Here is an 18,810-nt window from a genome sequence, read left to right as displayed (position 1 = left end):
ACCAATATTACCCCTCTCCCAATCTCACTGCAAACAGATCACTGCTCATTGTCACATTGCTGTTTGTGGAGGCTGACTGTACACAGAGATGTCCTGAGGTTGTGAAAGGTGCTATATGAATTCAAGTTCTGTCAGCTCCAGCCCAGTTACTGTACTTAGCAGTAACATCATCAACACTTCCCCAGTGTCATGATGAACAAGGTTCAGTCCTGAATCTGATTAACAACAGCAGAATCAGAGCAGGGTAGTCAATTGTGAACTCTCTGGTGTTTCACCAAGTTGGATGATCGATTAAATCCCTTCCTACACATGGAGCAAGTGAAGGGTTTCTCCCCAGTGTGAACTCGCTGGTGTGTCTGCAGCGCAGATGATTTGGTAAATCTCTTCCCGCACTCGGAGCAGGTGAACGGCCTCTCCCCAGTGTGAATGCGCTGGTGTGTCAGCAGATGGGATGATCGTGCAAATCCCTTTTCACACTCAGAACAGGTGAACGGCCTCACCTCAGTGTGAATTTGTTGGTGCGTCAGCAGGTTGGAGGACTGAGCGAATCCCTTCCCACATTTGCAGCAGATGAACGGCTTCTCCCCAGTGTGAGTGCGCTGGTGTACAGTGAGGTGAGATGCTTGCTTGAACCCAGTACTGCAGTGAGAGCACCTGAATGGTTTATCCTCAGTGTGAACACATTGATGGTACTGCAGATCCCCAGAACCTTTGAAATACTTCTCACACTCTGGACATTTGAAAGGTCTCTTGTCAGTGTGAACTCGTTGGTGTGTCTGAAGGTGGGGAGATGTCCTGAACCTCTTCCCACACAGTGAGCAGCTGAACGGTGCGTCCCCAGTGTGAATGAGCTGGTGCTCCCTCAGTGCGTGTGGGTTTTTAAAGCTCTTCTCACAGTCGGAGCATTTAAACTCTCTCTTGTCTTCGTGAACCTGCCGGTGTTTCAGCAGGTGAACGGCCTCTCCCCGGTGTGAAGTCGCTGGTGTCTCTGAAGGCAAATTAATTGAATGAATTGCTTCCCACAATTGGAGCAGATGAATGGTCTCTCCCCGGTGTGTCTGCGCCAATGAATTTCCAGCTCACATAACATAGAAAATAGAACAGTACAGCACAGAACAGGCCCTTCGGCCCACGATGTTGTGCCGAGCTTTATCTGAAACCAAGATCAAGCTATCCCACTCCCTATCATCCTGGTGTGCTCCATGTGCCTATCCAATAACCGCTTAAATGTTTCTAAAGTGTCTGACTCCACTATCACTGCAGGCAGTCCATTCCACACCCCAACCACTCTCTGCGTAAAGAACCGACCTCTGATATCCTTCCTATATTTCCCACCATGAACCCTATAGTTATGCCCCCTTGTAACAGCTCCATCCACCCGAGGAAATAGTCTTTGAACATTCACTCTATCTATCCCCTTCATCATTTTATAAACCTCTATTAAGTCTCCCCTCAGCCTCCTCCGCTCCAGAGAGAACAGCCCGAGCTCCTTCAACTTTTCCTCATAAGACCTACCCTCCAAACCAGGCAGCATCCTGGTAAATCTCCTCTGCACTCTTTCCAGCGCTTCCACATCCTTCTTATAGTGAGGTGACCAGAACTGCACACAATATTCCAAATGTGGTCTCACCAAGGTCCTGTACAGTTGCAGCATAACCCCACGGCTCTTATACTCCAACCCCCTGTTAATAAAAGCTAACACACTATGGGCCTTCTTCACAGCTCTATCCACTTGAGTGGCAACCTTTAGAGATCTGTGGATATGGACCCCAAGATCTCTCTGTTCCTCCACAGTCTTCAGAACCCTACCTTTGACCCTGTAATCCACAGGGTCAGAAGGGGATCTGAAGCTCAGATGGGGATCTGAATCCCCTCCCACATTCCCCACATTTCCACGGTTTCTCCCTGGCGTGAACGGTTCTTTTTGCTTCCATTTTCAAAGGCCGATGATATTCAAGTCCTGATGAATCGAGTGACTCTGTCAGATTTTGATGTGGTGATTGGTTTGACTTTCCTGCCTGCGAACCTTTCCAATACTCTGTGAAACTGATTCAAAACAGAAAAAAGGGAGTGAGAGAGAACCCACAAAAACACAAAGGCAGGTTGTGAAATTGAGCTGAATGAATCTGGTAATTTGTGGGGCCGGCATGAGGAAAATGTGACCATGAAAGCTGCTAAATTGTTATAAAAAACCAACTGATTCACTAATATCCTTCAGGGAAGTGAACTTTTCACATAGTCCGGATCTCAAGAGAAGAGAGACAGAGAGCTGGGAGCAGAATGAGTGAAGGTGATGGATTGTATATATCTAAACCTCTGCCAGAACTTTGAGAGAATTTCCCCGACTCTCAGCCTCTGGCACCTCAAAGAATCAGGATAGCAAGTGTATGTGGACAGCAGCAACTCCAAGTTCCCATTCAGGTCACACACCATCCTGACTTGTCTGACATCCAGCACTGGATTAACAAAAATTTCCTCTATTTAAATATTGGGACGATGAAGACCCGACTACAAACTCTACTCCATACCCACTGACTCCATCCCTCTCCCTGACAACAGTCTGAGGCTGAACCAGACTGTTTGCAACAATCGAAAATTATTTCACTAAAATAAAAGCAAAAACTGAAATAAAAACAGAAAATGCTGCATAAACTCAGCAGGTCTGGCAGCATCTGTGGAGAAAGAAACAGAGTTAATGTTCTGAGTCCCTATAACTCTTCTTCAGACCTGCCAGCTGAGTTTCTGACCATTTATCTCTGCCACCTCCAAGAATGAGTTTCTATCTCATAGAAACCCTACAGCGCCGAAGGAGGCCATTCAGCCCATCAAGTCTGCACTGACAGCAATCCCACCTCAGCCCATCCCCGTAACCCCACATATTTACCCCACTAATCCCTCGAACCTACGCACCCCAGGAAACTAAAGGGCAATTTAGCATGGAAAATCAACCTAATCCACACCTCTGGACTGTGGGAGGAAACTGGAGCACCCGGAGGAAACCCATGCAGACACAGGGAGAATGTGCAAATTTCACACAGACAGTCACCCAAGTCGGGAACTGAACCCAGGTCCCTAGAGCTGTGAGGCAACAGTGCTAACCACTGTGCCACCGTGCCGCCCTAAATCTAATTCCCATCACTCGACTTGGTCCAAATACATGTTCCTGAAACTCTCGTTCATTCATTTATAACCTCTAGACTTGACGATTTTTCACATCCTGACCAGCCTCCATTCAACCTGTGATAAACTTGAGTTTATCCAAATCTCTGCACTGAATCTCAGTGACTCACTGACTTACACAGGCTCCCGTTTCAGCAGCAACTCAGTTCAAAATTCTCATCTTTCTTTTCAAATCCCTCCATGACATTGCTTTTCCCCATTTCCAGTCACACACATGTTTGAATCTTTTCCACAGACATACGTTCATTTAGGTTTTGATGAATACAGTGACTCTGTCAGATTTTGTTCTATTGACTCCATCTACATTTCCCACTGCCTCAGAAAAGCAGCCAGCATAATCAAGGCCCCCAAATACCTGGACATACTCTCTTCCACCTTCTTCTGTCAGGAAAAAGATACAAAAAGTCAGATCATGTACCAACTGCCTCAAGACCAGCTTTTTCCCTGCTGCCATCAGATTTTGAATGGGATATTAAGTTGATCTTTCTCTACACCGTTGCGACAACTGTAACACTACGTTCTGCACCCTCTCCTTTCCTTCTCCCTATGTACTCTATAAACGGTATGTTTTGCTCATATAGCACAAGAAAAAATAGTTTCCACTGTATCCCAGTACATGTGACAATAATAAATCCAATTAAATCAAAATCATGCCCTGTTGCGCATTGCCAGTTGCTGTTATCTGTTCCTCAATTTGAGGATGATGTCTACTCAGCGTCGAGAGTTTCTGCCACGGGTCTTCATGAGACTGAAATGAACCGCAGATCTTTGGACATATGGGGCAGGACCTCTGAATAGCACAGTAGCACAGTGGTTAGCACTGCTGCTTTACAGCGCCAGGGACCCGGGTTCAATTCCCAGCTTGGGTCAATGTCTGTGTGGAGATTGCACATTCTCCCCGCATCTCCGTAGGTTTCCCCTGGGTGCTCCAGTTTCCTCCCACATTCTGAAAGATGTGCTGGTTAGGGTGCATTAACCTGAACAGGTGTCAGAGTGTGGCGACGAGGGGAATTTCACAGTACCTTCATTGCAGTGTTAATATAAGCCTTGCTTGTGACTAATGGATAAGCATTAAAATTTAAAATAGTTAGTGGGATCCGGAGAGCAGAATTTGCTTCCTTTCCTTGTTATGCTGCCACTTTGCCTGATCAATTAAACATCTGGCTCTGTGTAAAACAGGGTCAGATTACCCGGGGCAGAGGGTTGATGGACAAGTTGTCTCCATTCTGAACAATGGGGAACAAGCTCCTCCCACTCATTGACACCTTTGCCCCTTACAAAGATGGCGGAACGCATGAGCCCTGCTGCTCATTGCCCCCAATAAAGATGGTGGCCGTTAACCCGAGCCGAACATTGGACTTTGCGGCCCCGCTCGGCGCGAAACAGAAAGTCCTTTTTTGGAAGTTGGGCCTGAACAACATGTTTACAAACACTCTTCACCCACCCGCCAGATCCACCGTCCCCGCGTTCCGCAATTTTCCTTGTACCGTTTGTGGATTCGAATAAAAACCGTCTGTCTGTCGCCATTACAGCGCTACTGCGCATGCTTAACATCCCGCCCCTCATTCACTCCGATTGGTTGGAGGACCATTCGCTCCAGCTCGGTCCTCCCGGCCCGCCCCCTTTGTCTATTGGCCCAGAGCTGCCGTCAATCAGTCCCCGGGCATTGTGACGTTGGGCATGCGCAGTGCGGCTCATGTCCAGGGACAGGCGCTTGTTTGTCTGATCTTCAGGCGGGGAGGAGGCGGATAAGCGGAGGCAGCGTTAGGGGCAGTGGGTGGGAGGGGAGGCTCCACACACCCAGTGGAGGCTTCAACACCCCCAATAAGGAACAAGCGGCACCGCCTCAACGCCCAACACAACGGCAGCTGCAGCGCTTTCTCCCGGGGCTAGGCCCCAGTGGACAAATGTGGCTTCAGGAAGGAAATGCAGCAATGGGTTTGTTAATGAGAATCATCTTTAACTCACTTTACTGACCCTGGAGCAGGAGGAGAGAATGGGGGGGATTTCTATCCTGCACTCACACTGATGGACTTGTTTTTTGTGGGTTCTCTCTCATTCCCTTTTTCCTGTTTTAAATCAAGTTCACAGGTTTTCAGAAGAGGAGGATTTGCAGCTGGGAAACTGAAACCGAATATCACATCAGAATCTGATGGAGCCAGCACCAATTTATGAGAACCTGAATGTTGTAGTATTTTGAACATGGAAGAAAATTGCACTGTTCACAGTTGAGAGACACTGTACGCATGTTCTGTGTGTCGACAAGACTTCAATCACTCATCGGGCCTTTTGGACTGTTATTGCAGTCACAAACGGATGATGGCATGGAAATGTGGGGACTGTGGGAAGGGATTCGATTTTCCATCACAGCTGGAAACTCATCGACGCAGCCACACTGGGGAGAAGCCATTCACCTGCTCCCGGTGTGGGAAGGGATTCGCTACCTCATCCCAGCTGCTGAAACACCAACGAATTCACACTGGAGAGAGACCGTTCACCTGCTCTGTGTGTGGGAAGGGATTCAATCAGTCATCCAACCTAGCAGTACACCAGCGAATTCACACTGAGGAGAGGCCATTCACCTGCTCTGTGTGTGGGAAGGGATTCAATCAATCATCCAAACTAGCATTACACGAGCGAATTCACACTGGGGAGAAGCCGTTCACCTGCTCTCAGTGTGGGAAGGGATTCACTCACTCAGCCAATCTGCTGAAACACCAGCGAGTTCACACTGGGGAGAGACCATTCACCTGCTCCCAGTGTGGGAAGGGATTTACTCACTCATCTCACCTTCGGAAACACCAGCGGATTCACACTGGGGAGAGGCCGTTCACCTGCTCTGTGTGTGGGAAAGGATTCAAGCAGTCATCCACGCTGATAAATCATGAACAGGTTCATACTGGGGAAAGGCCGTTCACTTGTTCCCAGTGTGGGAAGGGATTCATTACCTCATCCAGGCTGCTGAGACACCAGCGAATTCACAAGTAACTATTGTGATTGGATTTTGCTGTCATCCATATTCAGACTGAACCATGTTCATTTGGATCTTTTTCTGCTGAATTGAAAAATAGCTCCAGCTCTGTTAATAGGTGTTAACATAATTGGTCTTAGAAGAGGTGGATTAGGGGTCAGGAAACTCACACAAAACATCAGATTAGGATTGGATGGAGTCGCACAATTTATCATAACCAGAAAAGCAGAGAATTTTGAACATGAAAGGACACCACTGTTCACAATCACAATCGAGAGGGGCGGCGATGGCCTCATGGTATTGTCGCTAGACTATTAATCCAGAAACTCAGCTAATGTTCTGGGGACCTGGGTTCAAATCCAAGGCAGATGGTGGAATTTGAATTCAATAAGAAAAATCTGGAACTATGAATCTACTGATGGCCTTGAAACCATTGCTGATTGTTGAAAAAGTTGTTGGGCAGATTTCCTTCCGTAATGTCCTGTTCTGGCCTACATGTGACTCCAGGTCCGCAGCAATGTGGTTGACTCTCAACTGCCCTCGGGCTACTAGGGATAGGCGATAAATGCTGGCCAGCCAACGACCCCCAGATCCCATGAATGAATAAAAAAAGTTACATTGGGGAGAAACCACGGAAATGTGGAGACTGTGAGTAGTGGGGCTAAATTAGGCTAATAGAAAACAATGTTTGAGAACTTTAACACAATACTGACTTAAGAGTGAATGATCTTAAAGCCCTGACGAGAGCTGTCATTATAAAAGACAGCTCTAACTGAATAACAAGTATTCCTCATTTAAAACATGTATTTTGAATTATAACATGGATGCAGTTTGCTTTTAGAATACATTTTGTGAAACTTCAGCTAACGACAAGATACAGCAGAGTTTGATGGGATGAGTTAGACGGAGCCTGCATTCTGTAGGACAATGGTTTTACTGAGTGCAGCCAGTCACAGTCTCTCTCTCTCTCGCGCACTCACAGTCTCTCAGCCACATCTGTGAGTAAAACACTTTCTTTTATCCCCCTTTCCATTTCTTTTCTCATTCTGGGGGAAATTGGGGACTTGCAGCAACTGAAGGGAAAGGAAGTGAATCCAGGGAGGCTGCAAACTCTGGAAAGGTTGGCCCAGGTCTCTCTCTCTCTCTTAAAGACATTGACATCCTTTGCTCCCTCAGCTTGACACATTTATTTGTCTGGTTAAAAGGATGGTCTGTTTCCTAATGTTCATGATTAAAGGGCTGGTTTCCCCAGGAAATGGCTGACATTGAAGGGGACAATGTAATAAGGTATGACAGGTATGTGTATTTTTGGTGTAATCTGGTGTAAATTTATGATTTTTTGTGGGACACTAATTTTATGTAGCACAGAGTTATGTCCAGTTTTGCTTTTAGGTACCTATTAGATATATTATTTATGGTTCTGTGATAAATTTCATTTATTGTTATTTCAAGTTTGTAATATAACACTGTAGTGACATACCTTTCCAGTCATTGATCCATTACAGCACAGAATATGTCCATTCGAGTCCGTGCTGACTCTCTGTAGAGCAATCCAGTCAGTCCCATTCTCCCTCTGTACCCCTGTATCTCACAAGATTATTTCCTCCAATTGTCCAGCCAGTTCAGTTGAAATCTTGGATCATCTCTAATTCCACCATTCTCATAAGCAGCGAGTTTGTGTTTGTGAACACTCCGTACCTTAATAAAGTTATTAATGAAATGGTCGTAAATATTTTTTGATTTGATTTTGTTTATTATTGTCACATGTCTCAGTATACAGTGAGAAGTATTGTTTCTTGCGCGCTATACAGACAAAACATACCATTTATAGAGAAGGAAATGAGAGAGTGTAGTGTTACAGTCATAGCTAGGGTTGAGAGAAAGGTCAACTTAATGCAAGGTAGGTCCATTCAAAAGTCTAATGACAGCAGGGAAGAAGCTGTTCTTGAGTCAGTTGGTACGTGACCTCACACTTTTGTAACTTTTTCCCGACGGAAGTAGTGGAAGAGAGAATGTCCGGGATGCGTGGGGTCTTTAATTACGGTGGCTGCTTTGTTGAGGTGGCGGGAAGTGTAGACAGAGTTAATGGATGGGAGACTGGGTTGCGTGATGGATTGGGCTACATTCCCGACCTCTCTGATCAAGTCCTCTCTGACAATCTCTGGTCAAGTAATGCAGCAGTGTTTATTAAACACATGTTTTCCTCCAGAATCTGTACCTCTGTGTTTGCATTTAGTCTCGCAGTCTGCATCAAAGTTTTTAGTTCTCCAGGTCAGGAAGCAGTGAGCATGGGTCTGTCAGTCAGGAACAATCAGCATCTTCACAAGAATTGGGAGGGTATATATGAGGTACAGCAGTTTGAGGGTAGAGATAATGTATGAGATTGAGATTCACAGCTTTTGGTGAACAAGTCCAGAAAGAATGTGCAACTAAAAATGAAATTGTGAATTCTGAATTTTGTTCCCATACTGACAGGGATGACTTTTGTAAATTCCTTCTACAGGTTTTGAGAAGGAGAAGATTTGCAGACAGAAATCTCAAAACCAAACATCACATCAAGACCTGACACATTCACTCAATTCAAAGGGACCTGAATGTCATTGGTCATTCAGTCTAGAATTGAATTGAAGTATGTACAGATGGAGGGCATGGATTGGACCATTATATGAGTGTGTATGAAGAAAGCGTGGATAAAGAAATGGTGTTCTGTCTGCTTCAGAAGGTTCTCATGATGTGGAGATGCCGGTGTTGGACTGGGGTAAACACAGTAAGAAGTTTAACAACACCAGGTTAAAGTCCAACAGGTTTATTTGGTAGCAAAAGCCACACAAGCTTTCGGAGCTCCAAGCCCCTTCTTCAGGTGAGTCACCGCAGTCACACCAGGAAGAGGCTGTTCACCTGCGCTGAGTGTGGGAAGAGATTCACACGGTCATCTCATTTGCTGACACATCAGCGAGTTCACACTGGGGAGGGGCCATTCACCTGATCCGTGTGTGGGAAGGGATTCACTCAGTCATCCAACCTGCTGACACACCAGTGAGTTCACAACAGGGAGATGCCATTCACCTGCTCCTTGGGAAAGATTCACTGAGTCATCCAGTCAGCTGAAATACCAATGTGGTCACACAGGTGAGAGGCCACTGACCTGCTCTGAGTGTGGGAAGGAATCCGCTCAGTTATCCAACTTGCTGATGCACCAATGTATTCATACTGGAGAGAGACCATTAATGTGTTTTGTGTGTGAGAAGAGATTCATTGATTCATCCAATCTGCTGTGACACCAGCAAGTCCACATTGAGGAGAGGCCATTCCCCTGCTTTGAGTTCAGGGAAAGTTTAAATCAGTCATCCAACTTGCTGACACACCAGCAAGTTCACACCGATTAGAGACCTTTTTTTAATCATAGAATCCCTACATTGCAGAAGGAGGTCACTTGGCCCATCGAGTTTGCACCGACCACAATGCCACCCAGGCTCCACTCCCATAACCCTACATATTTACCCTGCTAATCTCCTGACACAAAGGGGCAATTTAGCATGGCCAATCAACCTAACCCGCACATCTTTGGAATGTGGGAGGAAACCAGAGCACCCGGAATAAACCCACGCAAACATGGGGACAATGTGCAAACTCCACACAGACAGTGACCCGAGGCCAGAATTGAACCCGGGTCCCTGCCCTGACTATGGGCGTTAATTGTATCAATTCTGTTTAAATATGTAGATAGAGGGCATTGATTGGATAATTATAGGAGTGTGTATGAAGAAAGTATGTATAAAGAGTTAGGAGTTAATTATATTCCAAGTAAAGATTAGCTCCAATTTCTTCCTTCACTATAAGACTGTCGGGATTATAACATGGTAACAGGGAATGTTTGTCTAATGGTGAAGTTTGGAAAATAAAGGAAAGTATATTTCAGACAGAAGCTGACAATCCCAGCAGCTTTTGTGAGAAATGACTGAAAGGCAGTGGGAATTGTCAGGGTCTGATTACCTGCTGATGCTCTCGGAGTCTGAACCATACAACCAGTGGAAGAATGAAGTGGCGATGTGGACACGGGTTACATCCCGATCAAGGAGGAAACAAGATCTGGCCTTGGCATTGTCACTTCCTAACACAAGGAAAATCAGAAGCAAAGTATTTTTTGAGCTGGATGTCCATCAGTGGGCTACTGATCAAGGTTTGGATCTTTTATTAGGTTTCATTGATGTGATTTACAAGAAAGATGATCCGATGGGTGCCTATGAAACATGGTCAGACTTTGTGGCACCAGCTCAGTTTCTGAATGATGAGTTTTGAGACGTGTGTGAACACATGAACATTCTGGTCAGGAACACAGCAGCTGAAAGATGGACTCTGTGAAAGGAATCACTCGGTGATCGATGAAATGCTGCAGAAAATCTGAGCTGATCAGCCAAACTGCAAGTTGATACCTGCACCGGCCTGGACGATTCGTGTAAAGAATTCACTTCAGATGGTTGGAGAGTATAATCCCTGTTAATTGGTCTGTGGGAAAAATTCCAAATGACCCTCTGTGCTGGGGATAGCCCTCCTGATTCAGAAGGGATGACAATTAGTACAATTTTTATTCATTTATTGTCTGATTGTTTCAGTAGTGCTCGAGCTAAGAAATTACTGTAGATCCTAGAAGAGGAGTGCCTTATAATGTAATACTTTGTACAAAATAAAGACCATATTTTTCAAATAGTTTTGAAATATTGTGTGTGTTGTTATAATTCGGGTTGAGAATATTAACGTTCAATGAGAAATCCAAACACCCATCACAAGATTCCAGGCTTTTAAACAAAATCAAACTTTCCATATTCCAGCTATTCTCCAGACTCCAAGATTTCATGAGGATCCTTCTATTAGCTTTCGGCCAAATAACTCTCCAACTTTCCTTTGAGATTTCAGAATTGACTCAAAACATGGACTCCTCAATCCAAGCATGGACTTTACTGCCTTCTTGCTGAGGGCTTTAAACATTGAGAACATCCCTGGTTCCTTATGACCTTCTCGGCTCCGGCTCCCACAGCTGGTTCACAGCTCCCGGTCCCACAGCTGGTTCACAGCTCCCACTCCCACAGCTGGTTCACAGCTCCCACTCCCACAGCTGGTTCACAGCTCCCACTCCCACAGCTGGTTACAGCTCCTGCTCCCACAGCTCCTGTTCCCACAGCTGGTTCACTGCTCCCGCTCCCACAGCTGGTTCACAGCTCCCGCTCCCACAGCTGGTTCACAGCTCCTGCTCCCACAGCGGTTTCACAGCTCCTGCTCCCACAGCTGGTTCACAGCTCCCGGTCCCACAGCTGGCTCGCGGCTCACAGCTCCCACTCCCACAGCTGGTTCACAGCTCCTGCTCCCACACAGCTGGTTCACAGCTCCTGCTCCCACAGCTGGTTCACAGCTCCCGCTCCGACAGCTGGTTCACAGCTCCCGTTCCGACAGCTGGTTCACAGCTCCTGCTCCCACAGCTGGTTCACAGCTCCTGCTCCCACAGCGGTTTCACAGCTCCTGCTCCCACAGCTGGTTCACAGCTCCCGCTCCCACAGCTCCTGCTCCCACAGCTCCTGCTCCCACAGCTGGTTCACAGCTCCCGCTCCCACAGCTGGCTCGCGGCTCACAGCTCCCGCTCCCACAGCTAGTTCACAGCTTCTGGTCCCACAGCTGACGGTTTGCAAGCTCACTGCAGACTGCCTGGTTTCTGTGAGAACCACCCAGAATTCCAACCAAGGTTCCACTCTGAATCACTTATCTCCATGGTAACGGAGACCAGTTAGCATATCCAATAGATGTTTAAATTAATTAACTTGTAGTTTCAAAACAAAACATGTAACCCTGAGTCTGCTCGAAGAAGTCACCTCACTAATAAAGACAGGACATTAAGTGTTAGATCCAATGTCTCCAGATCTCCAGCTGAAGAGGCTGAGCCCAGCCCCCTTTTTACAGCATTAGTTGCTACATTCTGGTCAGTGAAGATCTAAATGTCCCAAATCTTGCATTAATTGTGCTACTTCCAGCTGCTTTTCACAATCCAGAAATTTGATTTTCAGTATCCACAATAATCAAATAACCCATGGTTGTTTTTTCTGAATCAAATTATTTGCAATCTTTTTGAATGAACATGTCAAAACTTAGGGAATTCCCTCTGTGTATTTAATTAGAAATGTCTCACTGTGACTCAGAGAGGAACAGTCCAGCTGCCCTTTTACAGTTCTTACCCTTCCAGTTTTGACTTTTTAAACAAACATGGGCCACGCCTTGAGACTGCGAATTCCCTCAGGTGTTTTTGTCAGATTCTCAACCCAGGTTTTTCATTTATCTTTCGTTAAAAAATACTAATTCTCAAACTAAAAATTTATTTCTAAAACATGAATGATTAGATAGACACAAACCTCTTCCTCAGGAAGAAATGAAAATGTATCACCATCTGAATATCCTATTTAGAATATTACAATTTGCTGTACATATTAATAACAGCCATGATCATATTGAATGGCGGAGCAGCTCAAAGAGCATCAGCCCACTGGAAGCAAAGTCATGAGACCGATCAGTCCAGCAGAAAGAAACCCTCCGATGGCCCCACTTTGGGGAGGCGATGGCCTGGTGGAACTATCGCTAGACTATTAATCCAGAAACTCAGCTAATGTTCTGGGCACCCAGGTTCAAGTCCCACCATGACAGATGGTGGAATTTGACTTCAATAAAAAATATCTAGAATTAAGAATCTACTGATGACCATGAAACTATTGTCGATTGTCAGAAAAAAAACCCATCTGGTTCACTAATGTCCTTTAGGGAAGGAAATCTGCCATCCTTACCTGATCTGGCCGACGATGACTCCAGAGCCACAGCAATGTGACTGACACTCAACTGCCTGTCTGGGCAACGAGAGGTGGGCAATAAATGCTGACCAGCGACACCCATGTCCCACACTGAATAAAAATAAAACTGTCAGAGTGAACATGGGTCAGTTCTGGATGTGAATAACAGCAGCAATAACAGCAGAATCCAGTCCCTGTAATCATTTGTGAACTCACTGGTATCTGAACAGATTGGATAACTGAGTGAATGCCATCCTGCACAGATCCAGTGAATGGCCTCTCCCCAGCATGAAGACACGGGTGTGTCAGAAGGTTGGCTGAATCAATGAATGCTTTCTCACTCAGTTGAACAGCCTCTCCCTGTTGTGAACTCGCTGGTGTGTCTGCAAGTGAGATAATCGATTAAATCTCATCTCACACTCTAGACAGCTGAATGGCCTCTCCCCTGTGTGAACTCGCTTGTGTCTCAGCAGGTCAGATGAAGTAGCGAATGCTTTCCCACTCAGAGCAGATGAACAGTCTCTCCCTCGTGTATCTGTAGGTTGTAAGAGAGAGAGAATCCCTTTCCACACTCAGAGCAGGTGAATGGCCTCTTCCCAGTGTGAACTCGCTGGTGCGTCTGCAACTGAGATAACCGACTGAAACTCATTTCACACTCAGAGCAGGTAAATGGCCTCTCCCCACTGTGAATTCGCTGGTGTATCCGGAGATTGGAGGACCAAGAGAACTCCTTCCCACACTCTAAGCAGGTGAACGGCCTCTCCCCTGTGTGAACTCACTGGTGTGTCATTAAGTCGGATGAATTAGTAAATCCCTTTGCACACTTAGTGGAAGTGAACAGTGTCTCCCCAGTGTGAATTTCCAGCTCCGACGGGAATCTGAATCCCTTTCCACAGTCTCCACAGTTTTTCCATGGTGCGAGTGTCCTTGTGTCTCTCTAGGTTCCTGAGTTGTCCACACACAGACTTTGTGTACGGTCTCTCCTTTGTAAACGGTGATGTTCTTTCAGGCTGTATAATGTCTAGCTGCATGTGTCTCATTGCTTTTCCAGTCACACCAATGTTCAAAATCTTATGAAGCAGATAGAAGAGAGAAACATTTCTCCTGGACTCAAATGCCGATGATATTCTGGTCCCAATAATCAAACAATTATTCTTGATATTTGCTTTGAGATTTCAATCTGTAAATCATTGATCCACTGGAGCAAGCTGAGAGGGGTGATTGAAGGCAGCAGTGCTGGTGAGAGATTAATTGAATTGTTTATTTATTTAATTAGTCAGCTAGTGTGTGTATTTTTTTGGCCTTTACTTTAACAGCAGTTTTTCAAGTTTAAAGTGAAAACTAGAAGTGGGCAGCAAAGGAGTCTGGGAAGGGTTTTTTAAGCGCGTGAAGTATAAAAGGTAGGCTGCAGTATACAGCGGGCAGCGTCGGGAGCGGGCAGTGGAGTGTGTGGGAAGCAGAGTGTGAGCTATAAGACTTTGGCTCACAGGGCTTAGGCTGAAAGGGCGAGCAGGGGTGAGTTGAATTCATTTTTGCACTTTCTACCTGGTACTGGCAAGGTATCTAGAGGGGATGGGTGTGCAGGCAGTGCAATGTTCCTCTTGCACTATGTTTGAGGTGAGGGACGACGACAGTGTCCCTACTGATTACACCTGTGGGAAGTGCACCCATCTGCAGCTCCTCCAAAACCGTGTTAGGGAACTGGAGCTGGAGTTGGATGAACTTAGGATCATCAGGGACGCAGAGATGGCCATAGACACAAGCTTTAGGAATACAGTTACTCCGAGGATTGAAAACAGATGGGTGACGGTGAGAGGGGCTGGGAGGAAGCAGTCCGTGCAGGGATCCCCGGTGGTCGTTCCCCTTAGCAACAAGTATTCCGCTTTGGATACGGTTGAGGGGGATGACATACCAGTGGGGAGCCGCAGTGAGAGGATCTCCAGCACTGTGTCCGTCTCTGTGGCTCGGGAGGGAAAGGGGGAGAGCGGGAGGGCGATAGTTATTGGGGACTCGTTAGTTAGAGGGATAGATAGGAGGTTCTGTGGCAGCAAAAGAGACTCACGGATGGTATGTTGCCTACCGGATGCCAAGGTCCGTGATGTCTCAGACCGTGTTTTCCAGATTCTGAAGGGGGAGGGGAAACAGTCACAAGTTGGTACCAATGACATAGGTAAGAGAAGGGACGGGGATTTAAAGCAGGAATTTCTGGAGCTGGGCTGGAAGCTGAGAGCCAAGACGAAACATGTGGTCATCTCTGGTACGTTGCCGGTACCACGTGATAGCGAGTTGAGGAACAGGGAGAGAGTGCAGTTAAATATGTGGTTGCAGGGATGGTGTAGGAGGGAGGGTTTCAGATACGTGGATAATTGGAACACGTTCTGGGGAAGGTGGGACCTGTACAAACAGGACGGGGTGCACCTGAACCAGAGGGGCACCAATATCCTCGGAGGGAAATTTGTTACGGCTCTTCAGGGGGGTTTAAACTAATTTGTCAGGGGAGTGGGAAAGGGAGTTGTAGTCCAGAAGTCAGTGAGGGTGGTGAGGTATTGGGGAAGGTATCAGGGTCAAGGGTGGGTACTGGTAGACAGGAAGGTGGGTTGAAGTGTGTCTACTTCAATGCAAGGAGCATCCGGAACAAGGTAGATGAACTTGGGGCGTGGATTGGTACTTGGGACTACGATGTTGTGGCCATTACGGAGACGTGGGTAGAACAAGGACAGGAATGGTTGTTGGACGTTCCGGGGTATAGATGTTTCACTAAGTGTAGGGAAGCTGGTAAAAGAGGTGGAGGAGTGGCATTGTTAATCAAGGATAGTTTAACGGCTGCGGAAAGGCACTTTGTGGGGGATCTGCACACTGAGGTAATATGGGCTGAAGTTAGAAATAGGAAAGGAGCGGTCACGTTGCTAGGAGTTTACTATAGGCCCCCAAATAGTAATAGAGATGTGGAGGAAGAAATTGCTAAGCAGATTATGGATATGTGTGGGGGTCACAGGGTAGTTGTCATGGGGGACTTTAACTTTCCAAATATTGATTGGAACCTTTGTAGGTCAAATAGTTTGGATGGGGCAGTTTTTGTGCAGTGTGTGCGGGAGGGTTTCCTGACACAATATGTGGATGGGCCGACTAGAGGTGAGGCCACATTGGATTTGGTACTGGGAAATGAACCGGGCCAAGTGTTAGATTTGGTTGTGGGAGAGCAATTTGGAGATAGTGACCACAATTCGGTGTCTTTTGTTATTGCAATGGAGAGGGATAGGGCCGTACGGCAGGGCAAGGTTTACAATTGGGGGAGGGGTAATTATGATGCGATTAGGCAAGAATTAGGGGGCATAAGTTGGGAACAGAAACTGTCAGAGAAAGGAACTAATGAAAAGTGGAACTTTTTCAAGGAACAAATACTGGATGTCCTTGATAGGTATGTTCCTGTCAGGCAGGGAGGAAATGGCCGAGTGAGGGAACCATGGTTCACGAAAGAGGTGGAATGTCTTGTGAAAAGGAAGAGGGAAGCTTATGTACGGATGAGGAAACAAGGTTCAGATGGCTCGATTGAGGGTTACAAGTTAGCAAGGAATGAGCTGAAAAAGGGGCTTAGGAGAGCTAGGAGGGGACATGAGAAGTCCTTGGCGGGTCGGATCAAGGAAAACCCCAAGGCTTTTTACTCTTATGTGAGGAATAAAAGAATGACCAGGGTGAGGTTAGGGCCGGTCAAGGACAGTAGTGGGAACTTGTGTATGGAGTCAGTAGAGATAGGCGAGGTGGTGAATGAATACTTTTCTTCAGTGTTCACCAAGGAGAGGGGCCATGTTTTGAGGAAGAGAAGGTGTTACAGGCTAATAGGCTGGAGGAAATAGATGTTCGGAGGGAGGATGTCTTGGCAGTTTTGAATAAACTGAAGGTCGATAAGTCCCCTGGGCCTGATGAAATGTATCCTAGGATTCTGTGGGAGGCAAGGGATGAGATTGCAGAGCCTTTGGCGTTGATCTTTGGGTCCTCGTTGTCCACGGGGATGGTGCCAGAGGACTGGAGAATGGCGAATGTTGTTCCTCTGTTTAAGAAAGGGAATAGAAATGACCCTGGTAATTATAGACCGGTTAGTCTTACTTCGGTGGTTGGTAAATTGATGGAAAGGGTCCTTAGGGATGGGATTTACGACCATTTAGAAAGATGCGGATTAATCCGAGATAGTCAGCACGGATTCGTGAAGGGCAAGTCGTGCCTCACAAATTTGATAGAATTTTTTGAGGAGGTAACTAAGTGTGTTGATGAAGGTAGGGCAGTTGATGTCATATACATGGATTTTAGTAAGGCGTTTGATAAGGTCCCCCATGGTCGGCTTATGATGAAAGTGAGGAGGTGTGGGATAGAGGGAAAGTTGGCCGATTGGATAGGTAACTGGCTGTCTGACCGAAGACAGAGGGTGGTGGTCGATGGAAAATTTTCGGTTTGGAGGCAGGTTGCTAGCGGTGTGCCGCAGGGATCAGTGCTTGGTCCTCTGCTCTTTGTGATTTTTATCAATGACTTAGAGGAGGGGGCTGAAGGGTGGATCAGTAAATTTGCTGATGACACCAAGATTGGTGGAGTAGTGGATGAGGTGGAGGGCTGTTGTAGGCTGCAAAGAGACATAGATAGGATGCAAAGCTGGGCTGAAAAATGGCAAATGGAGTTTAACCCTGATAAATGTGAGGTGATTCATTTTGGTAGGACAAATTTAAATGTGGATTACAGGGTCAAAGGTAGGGTTCTGAAGACTGTGGAGGAACAGAGAGATCTTGGGGTCCATATCCACAGATCTCTAAAGGTTGCCAGTCAAGTGGATAGAGCTGTGAAGAAGGCCTATAGTGTGTTAGCTTTTATTAACAGGGGGTTGGAGTTTAAGAGCCGTGGGGTTATGCTGCAACTGTACAGGACCTTGGTGAGACCACATTTGGAATATTGTGTGCAGTTCTGGTCACCTCACTGTAAGAAGGATGTGGAAGCGCTGGAAAGAGTGCAGAGGAGATTTACCAGGATGCTGCCTGGTTTGGAGGGTAGGTCATATGAGGAAAGGTTGAGGGAGCTAGGGCTGTTCTCTCTGGAGCGGAAGAGGCTGAGGGGAGACTTAATAGAGGTGTATAAAATGATGAAGGGGATAGATAGAGTGAACGTTCAAAGACTATTTCCTCGGGTGGATGGAGCTATTACAAGGGGGCATAGCTATAGGGTTCGTGGTGGGAGATACAGGACGGATATCAGAGGTAGGTTCTTTACGCAGAGAGTGGTTGGGGTGTGGAATGGACTGCCTGCAGTGATAGTGGAGTCAGACACTTTAGAAACATTTAAGCGGTTATTGGATAGGCACATGGAGCACACCAGGATGATAGGGAGTGGGATAGCTTGATCTTGGTTTCAGATAAAGCTCGGCACAACATCGTGGGCCGAAGGGCCTGTTCTGTGCTGTACTGTTCTATGTTCTAAATCCTCCTCCTCTGTTATTCTGCAAAGAGGTTTACAAAAATCATCACTGTCAGTACAGGATAGAAATTCAGGATGGACAAGTCTCATTTCTGTGGTCATATAACTGGACTAAAAATGTGTGGTAGACAGTATAGCATTTCTTAGTGAGACAGATGGTGGGAGGGGGATTTGAGAAACCTTTATTTAGACAGCAAGAGGTCGGTAAGGATGGTGGAAGTGAAGGCGAATGCGTTCAAAATAAGATCAAATGGACAATGAGGAAGTTAACATGCAGGGTTAAGGGGATAGAGAGGGTGAATGGGACTGAGTGAATTTCTCCAAAAAACAGTTGACATGGATTCAAGATTTCAAATTGATTCCTTCTGAACTGGATGTCAC

The 18,810-nt window shown here is 46.3% G+C and overlaps 2 protein-coding genes across 2 annotated transcripts in view; one reads left to right on the top strand and one right to left on the bottom strand.

Moving 5' to 3' along the window:
* Positions 1-248: 248 nt before the first annotated feature.
* LOC144487353 (uncharacterized) overlaps positions 249-18,810 on the bottom strand; it is a 71,362-nt gene continuing 52,800 nt past the window's right edge. Inside the window, exon 6 of the mRNA XM_078205439.1 lies at positions 249-626. Within this exon, the coding sequence (XP_078061565.1) occupies positions 249-626 (378 nt within the window). The remainder of the gene's footprint in view (positions 627-18,810) is intronic.
* Positions 4,974-7,878, top strand: LOC144487348 (uncharacterized). Its single transcript, XM_078205435.1, has 2 exons — positions 4,974-5,118; positions 5,265-7,878. The coding sequence occupies exon 2, from the start codon at positions 5,497-5,499 to the stop codon at positions 6,166-6,168; it is 672 nt and encodes a 223-aa protein (XP_078061561.1). The 5' UTR covers positions 4,974-5,118; positions 5,265-5,496; the 3' UTR covers positions 6,169-7,878.

Source organism: Mustelus asterias, unplaced genomic scaffold, assembly GCF_964213995.1.
Source record: "Mustelus asterias unplaced genomic scaffold, sMusAst1.hap1.1 HAP1_SCAFFOLD_751, whole genome shotgun sequence".
Lineage (NCBI taxonomy): Eukaryota > Metazoa > Chordata > Chondrichthyes > Carcharhiniformes > Triakidae > Mustelus > Mustelus asterias.
Note: the sequence above shows the minus strand (reverse complement) of the source record. Positions and strands in the feature narration are given on the sequence as shown.